The sequence below is a fragment of the Dufourea novaeangliae genome, unplaced genomic scaffold, assembly GCF_001272555.1.
Source record: "Dufourea novaeangliae isolate 0120121106 unplaced genomic scaffold, ASM127255v1 scaffold228, whole genome shotgun sequence".
In the NCBI taxonomy this organism is placed as follows: Eukaryota; Metazoa; Arthropoda; class Insecta; order Hymenoptera; family Halictidae; genus Dufourea; species Dufourea novaeangliae.
In genome coordinates this window covers 2,345,427-2,372,798 of record NW_015374150.1, presented here as the reverse complement: position 1 = coordinate 2,372,798, position 27,372 = coordinate 2,345,427, and the positions used below count along the sequence as shown (strand labels likewise).

General features: G+C 41.0%; 5 protein-coding genes across 7 annotated transcripts; 2 read left to right on the top strand and 3 right to left on the bottom strand.

Moving 5' to 3' along the window:
* Window positions 1-1,075: 1,075 nt before the first annotated feature.
* LOC107191681 (putative glycerol kinase 5) lies at window positions 1,076-7,364 on the bottom strand. The gene is made up of 12 exons (XM_015580777.1): window positions 7,099-7,364; window positions 4,723-4,816; window positions 4,533-4,632; window positions 4,284-4,443; window positions 3,930-4,044; window positions 3,595-3,788; window positions 3,378-3,504; window positions 2,454-2,558; window positions 2,205-2,299; window positions 1,866-2,029; window positions 1,612-1,745; window positions 1,076-1,253 (listed from the first exon to the last, which is right to left on the bottom strand). Exons 1-12 carry the CDS (start codon window positions 7,192-7,194, stop codon window positions 1,111-1,113), a joined length of 1,527 nt encoding a protein of 508 aa, XP_015436263.1. The 5' UTR covers window positions 7,195-7,364; the 3' UTR covers window positions 1,076-1,110.
* An 824-nt stretch (window positions 7,365-8,188) lies between these two features.
* On the top strand, window positions 8,189-10,175 carry LOC107191522 (neuronal acetylcholine receptor subunit beta-3-like). Its single transcript, XM_015580585.1, has 8 exons — window positions 8,189-8,243; window positions 8,449-8,621; window positions 8,703-8,747; window positions 8,840-8,949; window positions 9,041-9,254; window positions 9,337-9,514; window positions 9,599-9,751; window positions 9,832-10,175. Exons 1-8 carry the CDS (start codon window positions 8,189-8,191, stop codon window positions 10,173-10,175), a joined length of 1,272 nt encoding a protein of 423 aa, XP_015436071.1.
* Window positions 10,176-10,894: 719 nt separating this feature from the next.
* On the top strand, window positions 10,895-12,726 carry LOC107191521 (neuronal acetylcholine receptor subunit beta-3-like). The gene is made up of 7 exons (XM_015580584.1): window positions 10,895-11,110; window positions 11,179-11,223; window positions 11,291-11,400; window positions 11,480-11,675; window positions 11,765-11,957; window positions 12,040-12,192; window positions 12,371-12,726. The coding sequence occupies exons 1-7, from the start codon at window positions 10,895-10,897 to the stop codon at window positions 12,724-12,726; spliced, it is 1,269 nt and encodes a 422-aa protein (XP_015436070.1).
* A 633-nt stretch (window positions 12,727-13,359) lies between these two features.
* Window positions 13,360-14,874, bottom strand: LOC107191683 (neuralized-like protein 2). 3 transcript variants are annotated; one of them, XM_015580780.1, is made up of 4 exons: window positions 14,653-14,874; window positions 14,081-14,570; window positions 13,654-13,977; window positions 13,360-13,581 (listed from the first exon to the last, which is right to left on the bottom strand). In XM_015580780.1, the coding sequence occupies exons 2-4, from the start codon at window positions 14,439-14,441 to the stop codon at window positions 13,460-13,462; spliced, it is 807 nt and encodes a 268-aa protein (XP_015436266.1). In that variant the 5' UTR covers window positions 14,442-14,570; window positions 14,653-14,874; the 3' UTR covers window positions 13,360-13,459. The 3 variants fall into 3 exon arrangements, with proteins under 3 accessions (XP_015436266.1, XP_015436265.1, XP_015436267.1); XM_015580779.1 differs by having other exon boundaries at window positions 14,081-14,874; XM_015580781.1 differs by having other exon boundaries at window positions 13,654-13,938; window positions 14,081-14,874.
* A 169-nt stretch (window positions 14,875-15,043) lies between these two features.
* LOC107191520 (hydrocephalus-inducing protein-like) lies at window positions 15,044-27,290 on the bottom strand. Its single transcript, XM_015580583.1, has 38 exons — window positions 27,207-27,290; window positions 27,050-27,127; window positions 26,845-26,968; window positions 26,669-26,764; window positions 26,164-26,594; window positions 25,973-26,070; window positions 25,715-25,841; window positions 25,493-25,603; window positions 24,965-25,207; window positions 24,659-24,879; window positions 24,459-24,579; window positions 24,255-24,391; window positions 23,940-24,197; window positions 23,571-23,871; window positions 23,223-23,483; window positions 22,817-23,141; window positions 22,467-22,757; window positions 22,156-22,400; window positions 21,771-22,067; window positions 21,385-21,676; window positions 21,055-21,274; window positions 20,522-20,749; window positions 19,908-20,212; window positions 19,623-19,782; window positions 19,272-19,467; window positions 18,947-19,180; window positions 18,707-18,876; window positions 18,426-18,630; window positions 17,598-18,169; window positions 17,366-17,501; window positions 16,811-17,101; window positions 16,534-16,749; window positions 16,350-16,463; window positions 16,035-16,268; window positions 15,750-15,977; window positions 15,509-15,654; window positions 15,263-15,446; window positions 15,044-15,196 (listed from the first exon to the last, which is right to left on the bottom strand). Exons 1-38 carry the CDS (start codon window positions 27,288-27,290, stop codon window positions 15,044-15,046), a joined length of 8,133 nt encoding a protein of 2,710 aa, XP_015436069.1.
* Between the last annotated feature and the right edge of the window lie 82 nt (window positions 27,291-27,372).

Below are 27,372 nucleotides of genomic sequence, written 5' to 3'. Positions count from 1 at the left end.
TAACCCTAGAACGACCAACGAGAAACACATCTATTTATAAATGAATTATTGATTAACGATAAAATTTGATAAATCAATGAATTTCTTCGTTTTCATATTACAATTTGAACGTTGTAACAGCGTTGATAATACCGTAATAGTTACGAATCGAATTTATGTAGTTCGGTGTGTGACGTAATTCCAACGAGCAGCTAGTTAACAATCTCGCGGTGCAATCGGTGAAATTACGAATCGTAGACTAAAATGATTTGTACTATTCTTTTGCGGTTGTTTCGCACACGCTTCCGTTTCCTTCTTCTTTATGCCTCTCTTTCGGCTTCTCGAACCGTTTCTGACCGCGGTGCTCCATCGACTTTCTTCGAACTTTCTCTTTTGGTTGACAAGATGTATCTAGGCTTTGCGCGTGGTGGTTTCATTCACCATGCACAGAGAGACGGGTATCGCCAGCCCGTAATAGAGAAAGTTTCATACGTAATCATCGAAGGTGTTATTTAACTTTCGTGAAAAAATAACATGTGCGCCCGGTTCCGTTGCGATCGATCCTTTGCACGCTTGATACTTAAACGTCGCGTGAAATCCCTGAACGTTGACTACGTCCTAGTACCGTAACTTTTAATAGAACGATTGAACCATCGCATTATGGCGGAGGTGAATTTCGTACAACGCTTATTAGCAGGTACGCGTACGGTTTCATTTTCTTATGTGCATCGGATGACAGGCCATTCAAAAGAAGAAGTCACTTTCTCTTTCTAGGATACGAGCTTCAATATTTGAAGAGTCCAGTTTTACCTTGACCTTTTTCAAGAACGAGTCGCGGTCGTCGCAAGGACGTTTTAAAAGACCTCATTATAAAATCACCTCTAACCATGTTAACTGTATGAATAATTAAACGGAACATTTTTGAAATCACGTACGTTATACATACGCATCAATAATGACGATCTGTAAATTTTTTAAAAATAAATCATTTTATTTACAACAATTACGAGGCGTTATACAAAAGTTACTAACATCATTAACTAATCTAATTTACTAGAAAATATTAATTACATCTGTTGTTTTCGACAGATACATTGGTACTTTTTTTTTTATACGAATTTCATGTTCATTCTAATACCACTGCCCGAGTCGTTGTACCGCCCGTCGCCATTGAGCAATTATCGGTTGGTATCGAGATCTATTCTCTGCATTCGATACGAATACCGTTTCCGTTTTACGAAGTCTCAAGACTTCTTCCCGATTCTTCCAAATATCTGAAAATAAATACCGAAGAATTATAAAAATAACCTTATATTTTTCATTTGGACTAATGGCAAAACAGGATGTTCAAAGATCGCCGTTTCAGAGTGAAACCGACGAAATAAATAAATTTCCATATCATGCGTCGTAGCCGAGTCGGGTTCCCTTTATTTGCGAGAGCAACGAAACGACGAAACTGGCTCGACGAGTATTTTTGTACGCGAATAAAAGAAATTTTTGTTCGAGCGGTAAGACGAGAAAAACAAGACGATGTGCCACTCCAGCGATGCACCGTGTTCGTTTTCATATTCTTATTCCGAGGGGCAAACATGCTGTGACCGTGATTCAAATAGAACCAAGCAAGTCCCATACCGCATTGTAAACCAGCGAGAAACGTTACTCCCAAAATAGACATTTCTGTACTCGTTGCTCGTTCCACTTCGAGGCCCGTCAGATCGGCCAGCAACTGTAGCACAAAGTTATTTTTAGACACTCCACCGTCGACACTGTACAAAAGAATCAATAACAATTATGGTGAATCTTGCTCTTTTTTTCTCTCTCTCTCTCTTTTACTCTATCTCTGTCTGTAGAAACAAAACGTAAATCACTCTTTACTATATTCATACCGTATTTTCTGATACGTGAAAGCCGTTTCCACGCACAGAGATTCATAAAGTAGTAATATCCGGTAGACGATGCTTTCCAACAGCGAACGAACGATGTGATTTTTCTCTGTCGTCGGTTTTATGCCTATGAACCCAGTGGCTGCGGAATAATCATTTATAGGAGCCTGCGGAGAATAACAATTTATTTTTCAACTGTATCCTTTCTATTGCTGTTTGGGGCCACAGTCTGTACTCGAAAAACTGAACAACACCGTGTCCTTTTGATTTGTGAATCTGTTCTGTAGTCTTACGCTTAAACTTAAGTAATTTTGTTTGTTTTTTTTTTGTTCAAGAACATACTTGCAATCCACTGAATGCAGGCACGAAGTACACTCCATCGGAGTCATCTAAAGCGCTTGCTAAACTCGAGGATTCATCGGGATCGTTAATAATACCTGAAACAAGCAGCGCCATTTAAAGTCGAGCAACCTTTCGACACACTTAAACGATACTATAAAATATTCTTATATTACATACGTATGCTTTTTTTATATTATTGTACTTCCTAAAAGTATGTACATATTTTTAAAATAGGTGTAAAATAGTTACCAATTTTATTTGCCCATTCGATCAATACGCCAGTATCATTTGATGCACCCTCTACCAGATACACCAATTCATCGCGAATACGCCACGCGATCAAAGGGTACAAACCTGTACAGATATGGAAACGATTATAAAGCGACTGAGAAAAGTATTTGCTCACACCGATCTACAGTAGACTCCCGATTATCCGGCTACATTTTTGTTGACATGAAATATATAGATATCGCAGCAATAAACGAAATTCACATAAATGATTTCTTCGTAAAAAATAATGTTTAACCCTAGATTACTAACTATCCTCAAAATTACGATTTCGAATTCGCGATTCTCAGAAAGTCGTTGCTCTCAAATATCGCCAACAAGTGCTTCAGTTGTGCTGAACTACTACCTGAATTTTTCATTATTTTCAAGTCTTACCATCATAAATACTTATAACGTAGGTTTCTACCTCAATAAAAATAACATTTTTCTTAAATATCACACGTTCTCTTTTAGTCAGTGATCTAGTGTTAATAAACGCTTTTTATATGTACGTATGTGTAAATATATAATAAACATTACAGATATACTTCTATATGAATTTTTTTCAGTAACTACCTAGAAATGATAAGTGATACATGTTAAGCGGGAGTCTACTATATTTAAAACTAATGTTACGGATCATTTGCTATACTTATTACTAGACTGCAGATTTTTATGCAACATGACATTTCATAAGGTAATTCATAAAGACAAGAACAAAACTATACAATTTTTCCCTCCTTTAAACGTCTTATTGGGCGAAGAATTAAATAGAGAACTCGTTACATCTGACGAAAGTTTCATTTTTTCTTCTATCTCACAGAACTCTGCCAGCTATAAATGCATAAAATCGGTAGTCTACTTATTACGAAAGAGACCTGCGTGTTTTCAGGGATCTGAAATTACCTGTAACCGAAGCGTGAGCTTTTGTTCCCGTGTTCACGTTAACGAACGTCCCCGTACCCATCGTGATCTTCAATTCCCCTGGCTGCGTGCATCCTGAACCAAACATCGAAGCGGACTGATCTGCTATCTACTTTAAATAACATACATATTACTTGTTTTTTTTCCATTGTATTCACTTCGAGCGAAAGATTTTTACTATGTATAACCCGAAGCTTACCGAGCAAACAATCGGAATCTCGATACCGAAAATTTCTTTCGGCGTCACGCCAAAATCGCCGGCCGTGTCCACCACTTCCGGGAAGATATTGTACGGAAGCTTGAGCATGTTTATGATCACGCTTGACCAGCTCAACGTGAACGGATCGAACAGTCCTGTCGCCGATGCGCTCGAGATATCCGTCACGTGTCTTCCTGCCGTGAAAAAAAACCCCACGATAAACAAATAAGAATTCCGTGGGAAAGCGATTTTTTTTGCCAACATTTGGACGCACCGAATCGGTATCAATTATCGTGTATATTAATTGTGTATATTTAATATTCTCGTAATCGTACCAGTGAGTTTATACAAAAGCCAGCAATCAACGCCTCCGAAAACCGCGTTTCCGCTGTTCGCTGCCTCCTGTAAACCCGGCACGTGTTGCAACGCCCATAATAGTCTCAAAGATATCTAGATATCAATTTGGAAAATAAACGATAAAAAACGTGGACAATCGGAGAAACAAAAAGTTCGTCAACTTCGCGGAAGAGGGTTTCGAATTAACTGCATATTCAAAGACAGCCGTGCGGCGAGTTCAGAAACATTTGTAGACGAATGGAAAGGTGTTTCGCGATCGAAGAAGCGAGAGGTACATTCGTGGCTCGTATTTCCGGTTTAACTAGACCGAATATGTACATTCGAAGACGAACCTGCGTGTTCATAAACTTAAAAACGCTAGCGGCCAAGTATCGCTTTCGCCTGGACACGGTGTATAATATTTGCGATCCTAGGCGTAGTCCCTTCATTGTGATAGACGAATTCCATTCCTTGACCATGCCGTCAGCGCGTAGATCTTTCCAAGTTATAAAACTGAAACACGAGGTCACCGATAAGGTTATCGAAGAAGTGGAATATAAATAATTACATGTAGAATAACCATCGATAACCACTCTGCTTACTTATGATAGTGCCTTCCGTCTTTCATGTTCCATGTCGTGAAGCTACCCCGCTGGGAAGATATTCCGAGGCAGGCGATCGATTCCGGTTTTATTCCGCTCGCTGAAAATTCCAAAACTTTTTATTTTCGAGCTACAATTCATTAGAGTGATTACTGTGTAAAAGAGTTTCGTGTGTTTTACTATAACTCACCGTCCACGGTCGTTTTGATTACTTTCACGATAGCCCTCCATAGTTCATCAGGATCTATCTCCACGTATCCTGGTTTCGGGAACAATAACCGGACCTTGAATTCAATGAAAAGTCAATCAGCAAAATTGCGCGTCGTATTATGAATAATACGAATAAATTTCGTAACAGTTCGTGACAGGGACCGAAACGTTTCCGAATGAATCATTCAGCTAATTAACAGAATGGTTATTGTTGCGCGGAGAATCTTCCGTGACGGCCAGAGGTTTTCCTTCTCACGTCAAGTTTAATCAATACTTCCGTGTTACATCGTACGATTGAAACACTATATTTATATTCGATTACGTGTGTTTCGGAGGTTTTTTTTTTTTTTTCGTCTGAATGCTTTCCGTGCGTCTTGCATTCATTCACGACGATACGTTTCTCGAATTAATTCCAATAGGAACGCACGCGATCAACGCAACGTCCGAGTGTAAGTGGGTTAATAGGTAACGCGTTAAAGTATTATTAAATTGCTCCCACTACTGTCTCCAGTTGTGGTCTTGAATATTTCGCAGCAGCTCGGCTAGGAAATATTAGGGAACCGGCATGTGAATGCGGATATGACAGTCAGGACATAAATCACATAGTTTGGCAGTATAATCTTTTTGATTTTCAACGATTTAAGCTAATATATCAACTGCGTAAAATGAAACTTCATCTTCCTTTAAGTATATAAATGTTAGGTGCCCAACCCAACATGAATGCTTGTTTTTTCATTTATAATTTAAAAAAAAATTGTAAACTGCAAATTTAATATCATTTGTTATAAGTTTGGTCAATGGGTGTATGTGATGTAATTAAAAATATATGTCATTTTGTATTGCAGAAATGAATCTCAGTTGAGATTGTAAATGTTGATAAAAAAAAAAATATTAAAGTATAGTAATGTCGGGAAAATCGACGGTGAGCTATAGTACTCACAGTTTAGGCGGCGAAACGATAAGAATGAACGGAAATACGGGGGCGAAGGTTTTCAGGACTTGTGCACGGTCTCATTCTATATTATACGATTTATACGAAGTATCTAAAATTCTGTACGAATTTAATATTATCGTTTACTTCACGGTCACACTATGTCCTTTTCATCGGTTGGGAAGTAATAGCAGTTTCGTCGCGAGCTGTTCAGAACTGGTTCCTACGAACATGAACCGGAGAACCGCCGTCTTGACAAATAAACAACGAAGGACAACCACATCGGTTTTATATTCCACGGGAAAGAATGATTGGCCAAATGATTCAGAGAAATTTTTTTTCAAAAAATTTGCGAAGTGGTGACGTATGTACGTGTTTGTACTTTTATTTTGAATTTAATGGATCCGATAATTCATGAAATAGATTCGTCTTCGATTTCGCTGTTTTGTGAAGTACAAATTGAACACGGAAATTCTGATAAAGAACACACGCAGTATTTTCCGTGGGTTACGGCGTCTAAGTTCATGAATCATAAGTGTCGAGGATAAACATTTTGAATTACGAGTGGGCAGTAAAAAATTCTAAATTTGTATCATTACATTTCAGTTGTCAATATTTTTTTTCACGAGAGGTGTCTGCGTTTCGATGAGTGCACACTGTGAAAAAAAAAAGTGATAAGGTGATATATTCTGCGATAACGGTGAAATGTGTGGTATCTCACAGACAATTTAAAACTCAAGTGCTTCGTTGTTTTTCTAATCAGTTATCGGTTAAATATTGTTAAAAAACACTGCTTGAACATTATGTAATATCGTAATAAACGTACATATGTATATAAGCATCTATCCTGACTTTGTAGTACCCTCTACAGTCACAGACAGTATGAAAAATTCAATGAAATATTCATCGGGCATACTCTCAGAAACGGGCGATCGATGATCGGATCGAGTTGCCTTTTCTAATAAATATTATTTCTCACACCTTTATTCAACTCTCCGCTCAATTTTCACGTCGGTAAATAAAAAAAAAAAAATGCAAACTCCATAGGATAAAGTCAGCTGTTTCGGGACCACCGGCACGATAAAAATATGCGCGCAGTATCTACATGACGTAGCAGCGCTTAATATCGAGATTAGTATTCGATGACATTAAACGCTAATTTCAGACGAAACGGACGGAAGATGGAATGAAACACAGTTATATTAATCATGAATCAATTAATAAGAAGAGACCTCGATTTATCGATTATATGAATCTTTTCATTCAAAAACTCATATTCACTAAATAGCAAGCGCGAACCGAGACAATATCGTGTCTGGAATAAACATTCTCCTCCCCCCTCTATTATTGTCCTACGCGTTTGTACACATTCCAACCCGTTGAAAAGCAATCCGAACTCAATTCATAAAATTCCAACGATCGAACCTTTTCGACGGAGTGGGCGACAGTGGCCGCGTGTTCGTCGAGTATGTGAAACCGCACTGTTGTGGTACCGACGTCGAGTGCTCCAATATATTTCATCTTCTTCGTCGAATAATAGCGTGGTTCTCCGTCTCATTCGGAACGTCCGGGATTCGTTTTCTGCAAGCCTGTATATGCCAGAAATCGGATGTATGACGATAATTGCATGGCACTACGAAACGAAAACACAACAATGGAGGTTCTTGACGCGTAGCACGGAACCGCGCGAGACGGACTACAATCCACTTATCGCATGCTGGTTGCTCCCAGAATGTAGCAGAACATGGTACCACGCATGCTCGCCTGGGGCCCGGTCTATCGGGATTTAACGCACGTAGGGTGTGGAGAACCCGTTGAGCACGGTACCCCGAGACCCGATGGAACGTCTTTACCGATTCTTGTCGGCCAATCCTAGCGTTTCGGGAATTCCAATTGATTGTCCTTGAGTACTATAATGTCTTTCGTGGATCTCTTCCGGACTATTTCATCTGGATTTTATGAAAGGAGCACGACCGATTGGTTCTCCTTTCCGATTTATTGTTTATGGAATGTTAGGCACGGATACTGGACAATGGATTAAGTAAACAGAACCATGTGTCAAGCCTATGTTGCGAGTAGAATAAATAAAATAAAGTTGGGTGATGTTCTTGTTAAAGTACAATTTCAATTTTATCCCACCTATGCGGAAATCCTAAAATTGCAGACTGTTGTTTATGTAATAGAAAATCTTGTATGTAGGTATTTGAAATCCTAGGGTCGTCGATTTCCGGTTCTCTAATTGGAATCGACAAAATTTGCGTAAACAATAGCCCCGATGTATAAAAGCTCCGCATCGTTGAGTATCTATTATTGAGCTATTTATACATAACCGGTCGACTCGATATTATTGTGTTCTATCTGAAAATACATACTTGAAAACCGTTGAACCACCCCTGGGGGCGTCTCGCGTATCTGCGGCTTCGAATTTCACGGGGCGTCCGATAATCGTCTCGCCGCGACATCGAGAAAATCGTTCAGTCGACTGGCGGCTGTTGGCTCATTTCCACCATTAAAAATGAGAATATTGACGGTGCTCTGGTCCCTCGCTGTTCTCCGGCTGCATCGTACTGGTAATGTGTCGAAAAAAAGAAAGGGTCCATCCGTGTGATCGATCCACGTAATTCCTTTTACCGTTGGTTCATAGTAAAACTGTAACTTTGTTCTAAACGATACGTTTTTGGAAATCGTCGCTTTAGCTTAGAATCTTTTATAAAGATTGTATTCATCCGTTGAGTCTAATCTTTCATCATCACGATTGGAAAACTGTTTCAATAGATGCTTTTCTGGATGTCGACCAACTGCCCTGCAAAACTTATGCCAATCCGCCACCTCTGTTGTCGTTGAAGACCCATCTATTTTGCGACTACGATCGCTCTATCCGGCCAGTCATGTCCCACAAGGAGGTGAACAATGTGACCATAAAGCTGATACCGAAAATCCTGGAGTTCGTAAGTCCTTTTTACTTCGTTATTCTTTAACACGACGATTATTATTCTGTAACTAGACAAATAGCCGCGATTCTTCTTCAGGATGAAATGGAGAGCAAGATGATATTGCATAGTTGGATGACTCTCGTGAGTAATATTTAACTTCTTCTTTTGTGGTTCTCGAAGTTGCGTCAAGCGTGCTTCGGGGTTGAATGAATCGCATGGAATTGTTTTCACAGATCTGGACCGACTCGCATCTGACTTGGACACCCAGCGAGTTCGACGGGATTAATTATATTCACGTGAAAAGTGACACGATATGGGTGCCCGATCTTTCGGTTTACAATTCGTAAGCATTCGAATAACAATCGTTGAATGGAAATAGAAGTAACCGATGTGTGTTCGTTATCAGGCTGAATATTTTGCTTTCCGAAAACCAGGGGCGATATGGCGGCGGATCAAAACGGTATACCTTTGACGACATGCTTGGTCTTCAGTTCGGGATCGGTTAGTTGCGTGCCATCCTTGAAACACATCACGAAATGCGCCACGGATTACTCGAAGTGGCCGTACGACACTCACCTGTGTCGAATTAATTTCGGTTCCTGGTCCCATTCCGGGGAGGAGGTGGACTTCCATCTGGATCAAAAGGGGGTAACTTGTCAACTGAATTCAACGATATTCCACTTCCTTTTTACTATTTTTGACTGATAATAATGTTACTGTGATTCTTCAGTTTCAAATAGCAGGGTACACGAACAACACTGCGTGGGACTTCAAAGTGATGAATGCGTACAAGGTCCTGAAGAAGTATAAATGCTGCCCGAACGACACGTATCCTATGATCGTTTACGAATTCTCCATAACTCGACACCACGGAATAATGCACACCACATATGTTACCCCAGCAATCGGTACACAAACTTATTTATTCGTTTAAATAATTTGTATCGAGATCTAATTCATTCAGCTATCCTATTTTTTTTTTCATGTTACAGCCTTGATGTTGCTCACGTTAACGGTGCTCTGGTTGGATTCAAAGTCCACCGAACGAATGGCTGTGGCCAGCGTCAATTTGATTTGCCACATGCTCTGTATATTCGATTTGCATTGGCAGTTGCCACACAACGGCACAAATCCGCCTAATATACGTAAGCAGTTGAAACAAAAAAAAAAAAGGATCGATCGGTACATCAGCAACAATATTATCATTATGATCTTCGTCTTCCAGTCTTGTATTACCGAGATTCGCTGGCTTTGGCTGTGTTCGCCTTGATTTTAACTGCGCTGCTACGAAAAGTGCAGAATATGAACATCGAGGCGCCATATTGGATCTCCTCGGCCACGACGTTCGTTCTGAACAACAGAGCCGGCCGCTTTCTTATCCTCACCGACGAGGACACCAACAGAATCCTCAACAACGAGGCAGATGATAATGCGGACCTTCCGAAGACTGAAGCAAAACCGAAAGAATCGTCTTGGAGACACTTTGCAGCCATCATCGAATGGTTGTCCTTCTTCGCCGTGGTTCTCACCTACATCGTCATTCTCTTCACCCTCGTGCCTTCTACTTAAAAGAAAAACAAAGATGAATGGATATATTCGTTGTATCTTCTTTTACATTTAATCGATCAGATTCATATTTTTAATAACAAATCATCTGTCTCGACTTTTGTACTGTACTTCTGGTAGTGTGTAACGTTGAAATAAACGATGCTGCGTTCTCATTTTTAATTAATTCTTACGTATTCCCTTGATCTAACCCATAACCAGTTGTGCACTATTTGATAAATATGTATTAATAAATTGGTACATGTAGGCGGTCAATTTTCTTCGTATTCCTGCCCGGAATTATAACGTAGATGTGTTTAAGTTCATTCGGAATGGCGATAAACGTGTAGTTATATTTGCTTCTGAAATTAATAACTATATAAGACTTTTGATATTTCAATCACTTTGTAATTAATATCGTTTATGTCATTTAGTTTCGATTTAGTTAGAAACTTATCGATATTACGATTCAATTACACCTAGTTTTCCCATTGACATCAATTATATCGAAGATGGATAGGCATATCTTCCGAGTATCAAAAACGAAATTACTCTCGTTCGATATTGAGCGGAGCGTGGCAGCTGCGCGATCTAGAATTCTAAAACTGATAAGATGACGTTCAAAAGGGGGCGGTTTTCAATGCTCACGGTTTGACATTTCGTGGGCGTGCAACTATTCTCTTCGATCCATCGAACTGTAGTCGTTCTGGATCTATCGGTTCGGTTTGTGTGCCCGAGCAAAAATGAAGAGCTTCATCTTCGTCTGTTTGATGATCTTCAGCCGCCTGTATCACGGAGGCTCTACAGTTCTGAGTTGCAAAGACAACACCAGCAACTCTCCCATGTTGCTGTTGAAGCAGTATCTACTCTGCAATTACGACATCGATGTCAGGCCAATCGACGATCATAGAAACGTTACTTCCGTTGTTTTTGGAATGAACATACAACACTTCTCTGTCGTAAGTAAATGAAACCAAACAGTTTCCTATTCTGGAGATGATTCTTTCAACCGATCCTTATTTAACAGAACGAGATGGCGAGTACCTTAGACTTGCATGTTTGGACGAAAATGGTGAGTACAGGTGTATTCTTTTGAGAGAATATTTTTATTTTCGTACGGTGGTTTTACTGTCACCTAGATGTGGACCGATCGTCTTCTCACATGGACACCATCGGAATTTGGCGGTATTGATATGATTCGCATAATGAGCGATGAACTTTGGGTACCGGATATTACGTTGCAGTCCGCGTAAGTTTGAGAACGAGGTTCAATCATCGCGTAGATATTGATTTATTCATTCCATGATCATAACTGAAATTGTACTCAGGTCAAACATGGGCGTCGATATCCATATGCCGAGAACACTGTGCTTCGTCTACACGACTAGAGTCCTTTGTGTACCAACGATGGTGTACACGACGTATTGTCAGTCGGATCACACCTGGTGGCCTTACGATACGTTGAATTGTACGTTACAATTTAGTTCCTGGGCATATCCCAACACTGACATTCACATACGTCCAATGGCGATTGAGATAAAGAACGAGGTAGGTACAACGTTCTGCTATAGTTAACAATCATTTATATAAAACATATAAACATTCGTATTAACGTGTCCATCCGACAGTTAACGTCGGAAGTGATGGAGAAAAATCCTCAATGGGACTTGGTAAATATTACCATGAGCCAAGTTGTGGCGGACTCGAAATTTGGTATGGGTTTCAATAGTAAATTGATATCATACCACATCCTTTTGAAGAGATACGCCTCTATGAATAGTGCAGCCTATATTACCGTGGCTATAGGTTTGTAGTACTCATAACTGGAAAAGCGTGAACAGCGTTTGCATTATACTGATGCATTCATTTGTACTTTTACCATCCGTAGTGCTCTCGACAATGACGCTGACTGTTCTCTGGCTGGAGCCGAAATCCCTCGAACGCATAATACTCGCAAATATGAATTTCATTCTCCATTTGATTTGCTTGCAAGATATGGAGTGGAATCTTCCTTTTAACGGAGCTCGTCTCCCGAAATTACGTGAGTCTCATAACTGAAAAGAGTCGTTTAAATTTATTTATTTTTTTTTAAAGTCCGAACGCTGCGACAATACTTTATTGCGCATTGAAATCACCGGAACGACATACATATGGAGCGATACACTAACTTCAGTTGTATTAATATGTTTATGATTAAGAGAAATTTTCCTTTTTTTCAGTCACTTTTTATGAGCATTCTCTTATGTTGGCCACGTTATCGCTCATTTTAACAAGTATTTTACGTCATTTGCAAGAGCTAACCGTCGATGCACCATTATGGGTATCGTCGGCTTCGATTTCGATCTTGAAAAGCAGAGTGGGACAAATATTCTTAATGAGTATTTTGGATCCGAAAGTGTCGGCTGAAATGGAGTTAAACGCGGACGACACTACCAATCTCGTGTCCATCCAGAAAAAAGAATCAACTTGGAGGTACGCGACGATTTTGATCGGATGGTTCGCGTTTTTCAGTGTTCTGTTTACGTATATAATACTCTTAGTTGTTGCTCTTCCAACAAGTACGCGTACAAATTAAGCAAAGAAAGTATATAAAAAAAATTCGACCGATTCCTCGATCTCGAGAATGAAGTTACGATTACCATTAATGAAATAATGTTTAATAAAGTTTGCTCCGTGTTACTTTTTTATAAATACATTTATTTTGAAAAAACATGTTGGACTCAATTTGATTACGTCAATCAGATCAATTTTTGCGAGTGTTAACAGTGCGCCCGATTTTAACTCTACAATATCTTTATTAGATACAATGGGTCGTAAAAGTAGAAAAGAATGTTACACCCACGATAAAGTGAGTCTAATGATTTCGTATGATTGTGACTGTGAACGCGTAGCAGCAATAAATGCTAATTTACTGAAAGAGAATGCTGTCTCTCTTATCTATCGGAAATCACGGGTGCTCAGACAACGATTTCTTACATTATATACAGATCGAAATTTCGCATTCATGCGTACGATGAACGATACTTTACAAATTGTAACGGAAACAACACATATTACATACAGAGTAAATTATACAAATTAACGAAACGCCTACCTGGATTGACAAAAGCTGCTTCGTCATTATGAACGTTTTCGTTTTTTTTCCCTAAAATAAAGTAACTAGTAAATGAAAGCACGTTTCATGCGATACAACGCATTGCAACTGGTAAAAACAGTTAATTGCAAAGGAATAATAACGAGTACTGATACTATTATCCGAACAAAGGTAAAAGGTAATGTCGAGTGACGAGATGGAATGATACGATTTTTCACTGCGATTTATACAGTAAATAATCCTTTAGAGCCCGCGGAAGTGGAAGCGAATCAACTGCGTTTTTCTTAGTATACTGTAGTATAGCGTCGCGGCAGGCACTCTGTAGGGTGGATACAGCTGAAACATACAATTATTAACAAGAGAGAAAATTAATAAAGATATTGGATTAAAGAAACAAAGTAAACTTACCACCGTACAATTGAACTATCCTGACTTGTTTGGTAGTGCCGTACACATCTACTACTGCACGCAAAGGTCCTGTCTTGTAGGGTATGTGCCTTGCACATATACCCTGGTCTACTCCATTTATTATAAAATGCATTTCTGCTTCGCCAGTGCCAGCCTGTGGCACATACATAATTCCAATACGACTTCCAACATCTGTGGGTAGGATATAATGAGATGAAGTGATTACGTTTGGTCTGAGAGCATTCAATGGAATAATTCCCCTCGATGTTTGAACATTATCTCCGTCTGTAATTAATTTTTTCTCCCTGGATAATTTTCCTTCACCTTTAGAAAATACAATGACAGATTAATAATAAGAACTAAAGGTATTATTGTTTGAATCCCTTCAGGTTTCATGATGAAATGAATTATGTTGATCAATTCTTACCATAGCCTGTGCCTGCAATACCTTCAAAACTGTCCCATATAGTGTGATTCTTGGTAATGGCAAATATCCACGTATAACCCAAACTGCCCAGATTAGGCATACCATATTGGGGCAGGCTATCATTAACAGAAGCCGGGTCGATTAATGTAAGACCTAGTCTCATATGTCCGCTCCAACCTCTTTCTGTTTCTTCAATCTCAACCAGGAAGATTTCACCTGGCTGCAGGGGTTTTTCACTGAAGGCCAGGGAATTGGCAAAGCTGGCAGTACGATAAGCTACCGTACTGTCTTCCATGAGCACAATGTTTTGCCCATGAGTTGGGTGGAATCTTGTTACTATCCTTTTAGATTTCTCAGTCATTGTGAGGCTGAGGTAGAAGAAAATTCGGTTCCGAGTACCGGTACTACGAATCAACGCTGTACGCACCCGTCTTTGCGGGAAACTTCGTCGAGAATAATTGTTGAAGAAGGATTACGAGACGCTAGAACACTTGGCAGAAACGAATGTGGATACACCCTCCACGAGGAATGTTCGGCTTAAATGACACATTGGAATGCTTTCGACGGCTTACATGGTTGCTCCCTTCACTGAGCGGCTGAGAAAGTGAGGTTAAGTATCCATCTCTGTATTGCTTTCTGCGAAAGCGGTGCCAAACTGCTGTACAATTCAGCGCTACTCTTTTATAGAATCTGTATATGTAGTTATCATAAGAATACCTTGCGAATAATATGAGCGTTGAAGAAAAACGAAATCTGACACAAAGTGAGAGAACTTTGGTAATATAATAACTTGAAGGAACTGAGTAGAAACAGCTGATTGGCTGTGTATACGCCAGTGGCGTATTATGTGCTTACTGTTACCCGATCAGAGATGAATTAATTACAAGATTCATGTGGTGTAATAGATTAAAGATTTCATTTCATTGTCTGATTTCACTTAAAAGCTATGTTATTACTTTTATTTCATTCAGAAACTCCTCTTAAATAATATATCCAATTGATATTAGAAAGATTATTGTCAGTACAGTATATTAGAAGCTTTCCCGTAACTGGATACTTTTCTTCCATAAATTCTTCTTCTTTGTTTTCGAGAATGCTCACTTTGATGTCTATACTCTTGCAGAAAACGTTTATTTAATTGAAAAATGTCTAGAACAAGACAAATACTATGATAAAACATACTTGTTTAGGATCCAGAGTTGCTGATTGTATTTCCGTTGCAAAAATCGCTGGCACGTCAACGAAAAAATTGAAGGTTTTAGTGTCTTTAAAAACATTCTTAAAAGATAACGAAATCGATGATTTCTGGGTGATGATATAAGGCCCTGTAGGCTTCGGTAAGAAGCAGGCACCAATCAAAGGAAATCTACGGAAATAAAATTTACGAATCATTAAGTGCTCTATTTGTTTTTTTCTGACCTATCTTACACAAAATTTCCTGCAGTTTTTGACGAAGCAGTTAATTTAGCGGTAATAGTTTCAATACAGCATGGCTCATATGTGACTTCTATCTTTCCATTACTAAATTCTGCTATTTCGATCTGTCTCCTACTCGTGAAACAATCGTTATCGATCTATAAAAGGACATCGAATAACATTTAATCGTGAAAGATGAAAAGGATCTCTTTTTTTCTTTTCTCGATTTCATTTTATGCATGATATGATATACTTGAATGGTAAACTGGGCATTGCGCTTCGTGTAGTTTATCACAAAAAGCGGAAATGTGCAAGCGGCTCCAAGAATTGCGCTTACACGGGTCACTTTTTCCGGAACAGCTGGTGCGGCTTTCAATCTTAATTCATACGGAAAATGTCCAAGTTCTTGGCAGTAAATGTCGAGAAGAACGACAGTCTCCTCAGTTTGCAGCATTGGACAATATTGTATGGTTATGTGTTCCTGGAAGTTTCGTATTTAAATACTACCCATTGAAGTCTGATCTACTTCATGTCTTACATGGGATAACGGTCGCACAGTTTTCGGCAGATCACGAATTATAATGAACGGTTCCTGGCAATCTGTTGTGTAAGTTATCGCGTCGCCTTTCAGAGGATTGTCCAACTTCAAACAGTGACATACTTGAGAACGTACCGAAGTCGACAATTTGATAGTTTCGAGCACTTCCGGTTTTGTCACGTCGTATTCAATTTCATAAAATTGATACTCGTTATCCTCGTTGGTAAACGTTACCTGAATCCGCCGAATAGAAGAGAAATCTTCAATGTTTAGATTTTGTTCTTTGATCGAAATTTAGAATTATCGAAACTATACCTTGAAGTGAAAATTGTATTCTTCATAAGAGTAAAACACTGCACGATAGTCGCGATGGCTGTTTGATGGAATGTCGATACTATCGTTGCCGGAGAAATCAAAGACAGGAATATGCTACAAAAAAAGGAGAATGTTACTGAAAATGATATGTCGAAGAGATACTTTACGATGCTGTGAATAATACGTTTAACTTCACAGAGCTAGGTTTCACTGGCTCAATTTTACAGGAGAATCGTTGCTGTTTGTCAAGCCAATTGTGTACAGGTAACAATTCGGTGTATTTCGTTTTCGCTGGGAATTTTCGATGGATTTTAGCGAGGACCTCCGGAGGTAAGCTGCTCCCACGGAGAGAATATATCAAGGGAGTTCCTTCGTCTGGTAATTTAATCAATAGCGTACCCTATAAGGAATACAGAATGTAATAAAATAAAATACGTAACAGTGATCTCGGAATAATATACCGTATGCCGAGTATCCTCAGTGTTCATGACTAGAGGAGCATACGTGACCATGCAAGAACCAAATCCTTTCGCGGGGACGTGTAAGGCATTGTCAACGAAAAAATAATCGCCGGTCACTTCTGGCTTTAATGACCAAGTCAAGTTCGCACTGTTCGTGACGTTTATAGCTTGCGTTTCTTGTTGGCGTACCACAGACGTGAAAAACACGGTCTCCATTGGTTCTGGTAATGTACAACAGCCACCAGTAATCTTTATACTCAGAGGTGTATACTTTTCTATTTCTATTATCGCCTGAAATATTCAATAAAACAATAAAATGATTTGATCGTAACGCAACTATTAATAACAACGGAAAACAACGTAAAGCAAGAAGAAAATGATATAACAGTCATAGTAGAATATCATTATGATACTTTTGTTTTGATAGAGTCTGAGATTACTCGAGCAATTAATTTCAACTCAAGGAGATTCAAGAAACATAGAGAGGGAGACAGTAATTAAAAGATTGTTTGAAATATTTGTACGCCGGAACAGGAAACGGGGTCGTCCACTCACCACACCCTCAATTAAACTGCGCTGCTGAGAGGGTTGGAACTTGATAACGAAGTTGACATCCATTCCGGGGGAGCAATAGCCAGACGCGGGGTTGATTGTAAAATCTGCCGGCAATTTCGACGTGTTCCATTTGAACCTAAATTAATTCTCGCGTGTTAACATCGTTTCGGTTGAATTCACCTGACGTCCTTCTTTATCCCCGGACGAATACAATCGAATAATTTGAACGAACCTTGCACCCAAGTCACCGATGTTCATCAGAACCACCTTGGATTTCCTTGTGCAGCCTTCGACAACCGTTCCGAACGAGAAGTGAGTTCTGTTCAACTGGAATTCCGCCCCGACGCAGCTTCCGTGTACCATGAACAGTGGTAAAATGACTGATGACGTCTGAAGGCCCACCTTTCCTGCAAAATTTTTCATTCTCGCTGTAGGCTTGAATCGCATCACAACATCGATCCTTTTGTTCGGACGCAGAATGATGTTCGAGGATGGCTCGATGGTCAAAACATCCGAAAGTCTCGGTTCTCCGGTCTGCAATTGCGTGTCCAGTGTCCAGGAACGTTTCGTTTCCACCACGGAGGCTTTCTCCATCTGCAGTATGTATTCTTCGGTCTGTTTGACAGAGAGAGATCTTTCTCGTTCCCGATACGCCCCGTAAGCGCTGAGATTTTTTATTAGATCGAACTTCACGTCGACCGGCGACCGACCCTCGTTCACTACTGGAACCTTTCTCACGACGGATTTTGCGACGGGAACACCGCCTACATCAATTAACTTGTCGCGGGGATTCACCAAACGGATCTGAAAATGAATTTTCGCGATATTCGACGGGTTAATACATATTTTGTATTTAAATCAGCAACAGAATGTGTTTCCTTTTCTGTATATGCATTCAACTTCCGTCTCGCTTCTCGGCATTTTTACGAAACTGTATTAGGTAAGTTTTGCTACGCGAAAGTTTCTCCACCGCGGAAGTTAAGTAGCCATTTCAAGTCTTCCCGCTACTTCTCCAAAGTTTTAACAAGTCGATCGTTGAGTTTCCCCAATGAATACTTGCCTTATAAGGTATTCCTTCGCCGGTGATAGGTATTTTCTTCTCGTATACCGAGTTGAGTTTGAAGACTAAATATTCGTGGTATTTCGTTTCCTTCAGCGGTCGAAAAACGATCGGTATAACGATCGTTGATCGAGCAGACAGAGCTTCGGAGATGGCGTTCAAGTCGACTGATAGATGCGGTTGCTCCTCGAAATTACATTCAACTCTATATTGAAAATTATCTCAATTTGCCTGGTCACAAAATCATCATTCTTTTTATTAACTATGGCAATGAGTCTCACATGACAGGTACGTCCTCGGAATTGGTCACGCATAGTTCAGTACGGTACGTTATTCCATTTGTTTGTTGAACGTAGCAAGGTCCGAAATCATAGCGATCGAAACTGAATTGGACAGCGATCTTCTTCGAAGTGGCATTCAATAAGAATCGATAGGTCGGGCCATTGGCAATCTGTAATTAATTTCATTCGTGCCTATTCATAGGAAGTTCGCTAAAAAGAATTTTTCAAAAGTGCACTTGCCTCCAGAGTCACACAGTGATTTTTAATCACAGTTCTCTGAAACGCTGTGACCGTTAAATTACAGATCGATCGAGATTTACTGGACACATATCCCTGTTTTTGATGCATCTCGAGATTGTAGGCGTTTCTGCAGGAGATTTCCGGTGTCATACCGAGATTCCAAGCGTAATAAAATGTTGTCTTGCCAGAATTGCCGATGTCGAACTTGACATTAATTGGCACTTTCAGTATCAACTGCAGAGAAAATTAACGTATTATTCTACTCTAAGATATATATATATATTCACGAGGTACGAATTTTAAAAAAGAAATCGTCTTATAAAACCTTGCCCAGGTCAACGACATTTTCCTTGTCCGTGTAAGGTTGTACGATTTTTCCAGTCGCGATGGAATAGGAGACCGAAGAGACGATCTCGTAAACGGAGGCGGCTACGAAAACCGTGAGAGAACTTTTCATCAGCCTTACGGCGCACTGAATGGAAAAGTGGAATTCACCGAGCTGGGTTGGATGGTACTCGACCCTGTGGACGAATTAAAAAATTTCACCGACCCATTCTGTTCGTGATCTCGCGTGTAAATCCTTTGTGTGTGTGTGTGTGTGTGTGTGTACCGAGGGTAGGAATTATTAATGGCACGAGGTACGGTAATGGTACAAGGAATTGGAAGCGGTAATCACCATAATGACTGTTCTGTCTTCGATGCTAGAATTCCAGTCATTGGAGTCACGGTGAGCTTTTGATATTTACCCTCCGAATACAAGGATTCTTCTAATATTCTGAACGGAATATCGAAACTTTCGTCGTTTAACAGTCGAATCGAGTCATGTACGGTATATCCTGCAAAACCAACGGGGAAACGAACAGATGTTACTCAACAGTAACATAAAACTCCAGAGAGGGGAAAATAATGAGCGTAAGCTTGACGATCGAGACTTTGTGGGAGCAATACTCGAGACTACAACCTAAGATTGTCGGCTTCAGTTTCACGTGGACCGTAAGCAAGTGCACCGAGGGCTCGGTGACGATCCCGACGACCAGAAAATGGCACTCCAAATTGTATCTCTTGATGGAGAAGAGCCAGAAGGATTCGTAAACGCCGACGTTTTCTGCCAAGAACGTGAAAGCCAAGTCGGTTTGTTTCCCGCGTTCCGCGATACCTTCGGGCACCGTGCAATGAAAATTCGATATCTCGTCAACGGTACGGCACGTTTGATCCTTCCAGGTAAAACAGTAATTGTCCATCGTTGGATTGATGAGATGAAAATTCCTGAAATCATTCGAATATCTCCGTTGTTATATTTTGTCCCCGATAATGTACACGATCGATTACAAAGCTTACCATCATTTACAGAATGATGGTTTAACGAAGAACCGTGTTTATTTTACAAATACAAAAGGTAGGAACGATTTGAATCGTCCTTTAAGAAAAGAAAATTCCAGAAATTACAGGGATTCTATTCCTATTCGGATTAATTTCCGGCGTTTCCGGGCTGTATGCAAATTAAACGGTCGTAATTCGCTATGAACTTCCGTTGAAACCGGCGAGGGCGTTGTAGTTCAGCGTGGTACTACTTACTTGACGTGAGTCTCGCCGACACCGACCACTTTAAATTCGATTACCCTGATATTCTGCCACAAAGTGGGATCCTCCGCAACGGATCCCAGCGGGCTGGGTCGCGTTGGATCCCGTCTGCCGCTGGTTACGTAGTCGCTATCCTCCACGTCGAAATGACAATATGGCAGTAAACTTCTGGCCGTGACTAGAATCGACAAATCCGATTGTTCTGGACGAAGGTTCTCTAGCCTATATTAAAAACAACGGACATTAAATGGAATACTTCTCTATGGATCATCATTCGACTCAATACAAGGTGTCATAAAATAACTATTTTTCTGCATGCTGAGATTGCTAGCCAACGCTACCGCAAGAACTTGACCAGCAAACTCACGCTCTAATTGATTCGGGTTTTTAAAGCCTCGGATAACATGTTTGCTAAGGAAATAGTTATTTCACATCATCCCAGGAACCCCTAATTTTCGGGAAGCGAAGCTATTTTGGGACACCCTGTATTATTATTAGAATTATCGTCACCGGTTCGGAACACGGACCCGCATTTCAGGTATGCTTTGTAATAAAACACGTCCACGGGTGAGAACTTGAGCGTGAATTCCACGGATTCCCGTGGCGGAATGGATCCTTCCTCGGGATAAATCGAGAACGGCATATCGTCCCCCTCTAACCAGCTATCGGTGGTCCGTTCGGATAAACCGGCGGTGCTGCTGAAAAGATCCGACGGCCTCGTGCTGGGGGGTTTTAACTCGAAGGTATCTGGAAACGGTGTGTGTAATCGATCAATCGGAAACACTCGATTTCCCCGGAGTACCGCGAACCCCTTTTTATTTTCGAATATTAAAATTCGATCTAGCATCCTTTGTTACCAGACAACGCGGGTGTGCATCGTCGTGTAAATAAATTCCCGCAGTCGCCTCCGTTCTTTCCGGTCCCGTCGTCGTTTCTATGACGTGGCTGTTCACTTGTTGCGGAGAAAATACCGCGGAATGATCGCGAATTCGGCCGGGAACGTGAGTTCTCCGCGGTTCTCGGTCTGCAAGTCGCGTTCGGGCTGTCACCCATATATCTTGTCGGATATTGCTCGTCCATGCTTATTTTCCAAACGTATTGCGTGTTCACCAGCCCCAGATTCGACACGGTGAACCTGTATCCTCTTGTCTGCGTATAAATGTCCCGTGACTATTTCTTTCGAATCGATGGAAAATACATTCCGTGTCGTAGGATAGCGCGTGAAAGAACGTAGAGAGAGTACCTGAAACATCAGCGTGTCTTTGAAATGAATTTCCTGGATAGGACAGGAATATTCCGTGAACGCAACGGTCGCGTTCAGCAAAACTTGGATGCACTTGCCGGTCCCCGGTACGATGTCTGTTTGTGGCTCAGGAGCGGGTTGCACGATCTTTTTTGTCAATGTTTTCGTCTCCTTCGGTTGTTCAAGTAAATCAGGGTGCAGTATTTCCCATCGTACTTCCGTCTGTCTGTCGTCCCAAGCCGTATCGTCGTTCGGTTGCGTGACAAGAATCTCGCAGACGATGCACTCGATACGAGTCTGACGGAACGAATAATTCTCGATAAAGTATATAGGAATCGATGGACTACAAAGTAGGGAAGATTCACTGTTTCACAGTGAAGCCTACATTGCTATAATTCACGGGTTCCGATGCCAAGAAGGTAGCAACAATTTCTTTGCATGTCTGGAACTTGATGTGACCGATCGATGGCACGAATACAATGTTGGGATGCGCGTTCCATTGGAATCGGAACCACCGGTCCGCCGACTTGTTCGTGATCTTGAACATCTGTGTGTACATCTTACTGACGTGACAGAGCCCGTAGTCGAGAACGTAGGATAGAGACGCCGCGAATGTTGAGCTTGGTCGTACTAAAATGGATTTTAACATGGGTCAGTATTATAAATATACACTTACATGGTATTATTACACCGCACCTGATGCCATGCTGGCTTGTCTCGACGAGAGTTTTCGTCCCTTATGCATAGATGCCTGATTCTCTTCCTTGGATCTACGTTTCGTCTCTTCAAATTCGAGACCCTCAAGAATGATTGGTTCCATGTACGATTCTCCTTCTAGGTTAATTGCCATATTCTCGTAAGGATTGTCAACGATAAACACTCGTATTTTTCCGGTGTATCTGCTGATATCGGTCGGAGAAAATCTCACTTTGAAACGGGCCACGTTTCCGGGCTTCAGACGGACAACAGTGCATCTGTCGTTTGGTTCTAAAATATAGCGAAGAATAGAGAGATGGTCCTTTCGGATTCTTAAGCAATTTATTTACCGTAGCAATTACTGTCCACGATTCGCAAGAGATCCTTTGTTTCAGGAGCGATTTCGAAGGTGAACACGCTGTCCTGATCTTCATCGATCTCGATGATCACCTTGGCTTTAATGAATCCCACATTTTCCAAAGCGAACTGCTTGGAACCGGTCTCGTTGACCAATGTACGAGCGAAATTCAACGTAATATTTTCGCGTTTTCCATGCATTGGCTCTGTGATCACCACTTCCGGTACACAGGATTCTCCGATCACTTTGATGAATAGCTTCTCGTCCGCCAAGTGCGGAGGCAGAAGTATCGTCACTTCCAATGTTCCATGGAACGTCTGCAATTAGTTGACGGGACAAGTATGAGTTCAAAAATTCAGACAACACACTTGAAGAATAATCTCAGTCGAATGTATCACCTCTATGGTGGCTGGCGTGAAAGATACCGCGAACGTTTTGTAACTTGACGGTAGCACTTCTTCGCTTCTAGGTTCCACGACGAACGTGTCGGATTTTGCTGTCTTTAACGTCCGTGAATCCGGGATAAACAACACCTCCACGTTCGCTGGAACTATATTTCGATTGTACAACTTGAAGCACGTTGTGTGGGTGGTTGTCACGCTGACGTACCGGAAGTAGAGGCATGTTTCTTGACGCGCGAACACCGTATGCGATCCAATCTGTGTACATATCGTGCAGGAAATCCATGAAAGGCGAAATAATGCAAATAAGGTGATCAAAGAAATCTCTGGCACAAATCAGAGAACCTCTTTAGGGCAATCAGAGTCTTGAATATAGTCGACCACGTGATTTTCTTGGAACATCGAATCGAAATCCTCAAAGTCTACCGACGGCACTAACGAAAGCACTAGCAACGTAATCTCTTTCCCGTTGCTGTCTTCGGGCGAGGTATCGTTCACGAGAACCATAATCTTTTCGTCTTGAGAACCGACGAATTCTGGACGACAAGTGACGGCGATGGATTCCGTTTGGCCCACACCAACGTCACCTTCCGTTTTACTTATCGTCATTGGACCCACGATCAATTGTTCCGGTTTGTTTTGAGCCCTTTTCTCCCGTGTATCGACGTTAAAAAGCATTCTAACAACTTTCGCAAAGAGTATGCTATAATTTACTTGATTTCTGTCTTCTTAAGTTTCACGGACTTTTTGCTCTTCTTCGACGCAGTGGTTCTCGCCGTTAGACTTTTCTTTTTACGCGAACCTTCGTTCGACATCTGATTCCTATACAGCATGGACGGATGACTCCGTGAAATGCGTATGGTGTAACGCAACGTGAATTTACCGGTGTTTTCTATGTTGAGGTACATGGTTTTCTCGGTACATAATGCCATCGTTCCGAAGTCCACGGAAGGATATGGGTAAACTCGAAATCTGTAATGAAAATAATCGTTGTAAGAATATCGAATCTTTTAATAGATAATATTTCACCTGGTGTAATAAGCATCGAAGGAAACTGCGAGAGGAATCTCAGCGACTATAGTTGTTTCTTTGTTGTTGTCGACTAAATGACACTTCAATATTTGAGCCTCACGAAGAGTCAGTTCGGTCTTCGTTACGATTACCACCTGAAGAAACCAATAGACTGCTTTATATGCTACTTAAAGTTTATATTTTCATTTCTTATGTACAAACTTCGACGACTCTTTCGCTGTTCGGTAGAATGGTACCGGATGAGGGTAGAACTTCAAGATTTTTCCTCAGATTAATGGGTAAATTCAACTTCGCCAATTCTTCCTTCGTTTTCATTATGATTCTGTAGAAATATTATCCGATTACAATTAAGTAAAGCAGAAGTTTTCGTATTTTTCTATATTAAGCGAAATGGTTCTAACACGAATTGCACTTCGTAATTGCCGCGATTTCTCATGGTGAACAAACCACTAGAGGGAACGTTGACCTTTATCCGTTTCAGATCGATAGGGTTCGCGTGATCGATATCAACAGAGACATCGTAAGTCTGTCCCGATAATCGAACGACCTCTGTGAAAATTGGATCGTCATTCTCGTACAGAAACGCTTTGAATATCATCGTCTGCGTCTTGATAATGCCTATCTGCAAGTGACCATCTATTTACAGTCAACATAGAAGAAGTTATCCAGGTAAATTATTAATCTATTATAGAAAGAATACGCGTTACATTGACGCCATGATAACAGAATTCGATCTTCTGTTCGTCCCATGGTTTAATTGCGTTTCGATTCGGTGCAAACGTGATCTGAGGATCGAGCGATTCCTCGGGCTCTAAGCTCCACGAAATCTCTATTCCGTTTTTGTTTCGAATCGTCAGTGTCTGGAACTCTCTACGGTAGAGTAGGATGCTACCAAAAGAGATTTGTTTCTGGTCCAGTTCGATGTCTAGCTTCGTACCTTCGCTTTGGAACTGGGGCCGTTAGAAAATCAGACGTTTAAATTTCATTCAAAAGGTACAGTTGACTCTCGATAGATGGCCGTGGTCGGAGGAGAGGAAAATCTCAGCGTCTGCGCAAGAGCTTGATCGTCTTGGTGGGAGATGGCGTGCGTAACGTGGTGGTGGGAGAGCGATATTTCTGTGCGTAAAGCTACATGTAGAGGGGAAGTGGTTCACCCGGTCGTATCTAATATTTATTACTACAGCAATATTATCGAGAGCCCACTGTAGTTGTTTTACGAAATCTACAAAAATTACTCGGATCACTTCGGCCTTCGGATTATTCTTCACGCATAGGTACAAGCTCCCTGAGTTGGTACCAAGCTTCGTGGTAGTGGCCGACAAGATCAGAACTCCGTGTTCCCCTGGCTACGAGGGATTTCGTTTCTCGTTAATATCGTAAACAGTACGATTCGCTAAGGCGAAATAGGATGGTACTACGGTAATTAAGCGACGTGGGAATCGTTACTGATAACGCACAAGAATAAGCATGCTTTCGGTCTGGATGGAGAAGCAGTTGTCGTTGTTTTCCGATAGAGAGAAGCACACCTCCGCTTCCGCGCGCGAAACGTTACGGAACTTAAATTCTGTTTCGCGCCAGTGCGGCCTGTTTGCAGATAAGAAGCGGTTGTAACCTCGCGAGTTCTCGAGAAGCATTTCGGTTAATTCTCGCTACGGGCTTTACAAAAGTTTAAACATTCGAGCAGGGATGGATTTTGTAATCGATGGAAACCGAACCTTCTGTCTTTCGGCAGGACAAGTATCGATCCGAAATCGTAAATCTGGCGGTCAAGAAAGTACGCGGGATCGCTTGTATTCACAGTGGTGTCCATAACCTGCGGCGTATACGAGTGTTTCGAAAGGTGAGACATTTTAAATTGGATTATAGTAGAGGTATGTTTATTTTGCGAATGCAGTTTCCAATTTACTTTATCGAAAATCGATTCGGGATTCATGTCCAGTCTTGGTATGTCCGCGACGCCGTTGATATTCACCTCGTAAGTGACATTATTCCCATCTGCGATGGTAACGGCGTAGATTTCATCGTACAGACCCGTTTCTTTCGGCTGAAAACGGACCTTAAACGTCTGTGTCTCATTCGGTTGCAGGATCCATCGTGGCTTCAAAGGCTCCTCGAGGAGTCCCTCTGTGAAGCTGGCATTACTCGTGTTCGTGTTCTCCATCGTCGCCGTGACCAACGACTGATCATCCGTTTTACTGGACGATCCCCGTTTCTGCCTTCTGTTAGTTCGCCGAGTTCCAGCGCGATTTTCTGATACAGTTAAGTCGGTGACTTGTGTGGATCCGCTGACCGACAGGATGTCTGGTGCTGGAGTTATGGAAACCAGCTGGTACGCGTCTGAAAATCGACAGATTTATTCTGGGTGAGTTCAAAAATATTTTAACTATAAGTAGAAAATCGATCGCGTATACCTCCGAGAACTTGTCTGTCTCGCTTCTGAACGGACCTCGATGTCAGAACGGAATAAAGTTCGGACGTGAGGTTAGGTTTAGGCGTTCGCTCGGCTTCTGCAGATGATGCCAACGATATTTATCATCGGAAATATATTTCAGGAACCTAACAAAACTAAGTGCAGTTTGTCACTTACGAAGTGCATGTTTTGCTAAAACGTTCTCGCCCATTTGTGCGACAACCATATCGTATATACAGTTTTGCCAGGGATCGCTGGCTTTCACGTACCACAATTGAAATTTGTTCACGTCCGTCTGTATCTAGAATTCAAGTTAACAAACTGTGTTAACTCTTTCACTACTGCGAAGTAAACAATTTTTATACACGTCAAGTGGTATTACATTGCTGACTGCGTCTCGTCCTGTATCTTTGGATTTGGCGCTTCTCGGTGCTTTGGTTTTTACTGTAACAGACGGTTCCTAAAAGTAAAATAATACAACTAACGTTCGGAGTACATTTATCATTTAAACAAAAAAATGAGACGCGATGAAAGCTCACGACAATCTTTTTTACAGGATCCCAATTCCGAATTATTCCCTCCATCGCAGACAGATTCGAATAATATTGATCCATGGCAACCATAACTTCCCTGATCTCGTTTGAAATTGTCTCCTTTCCTGTAACATTTAGTTCTTTCTGACTCTTGCGATGTTGCTCTACAATT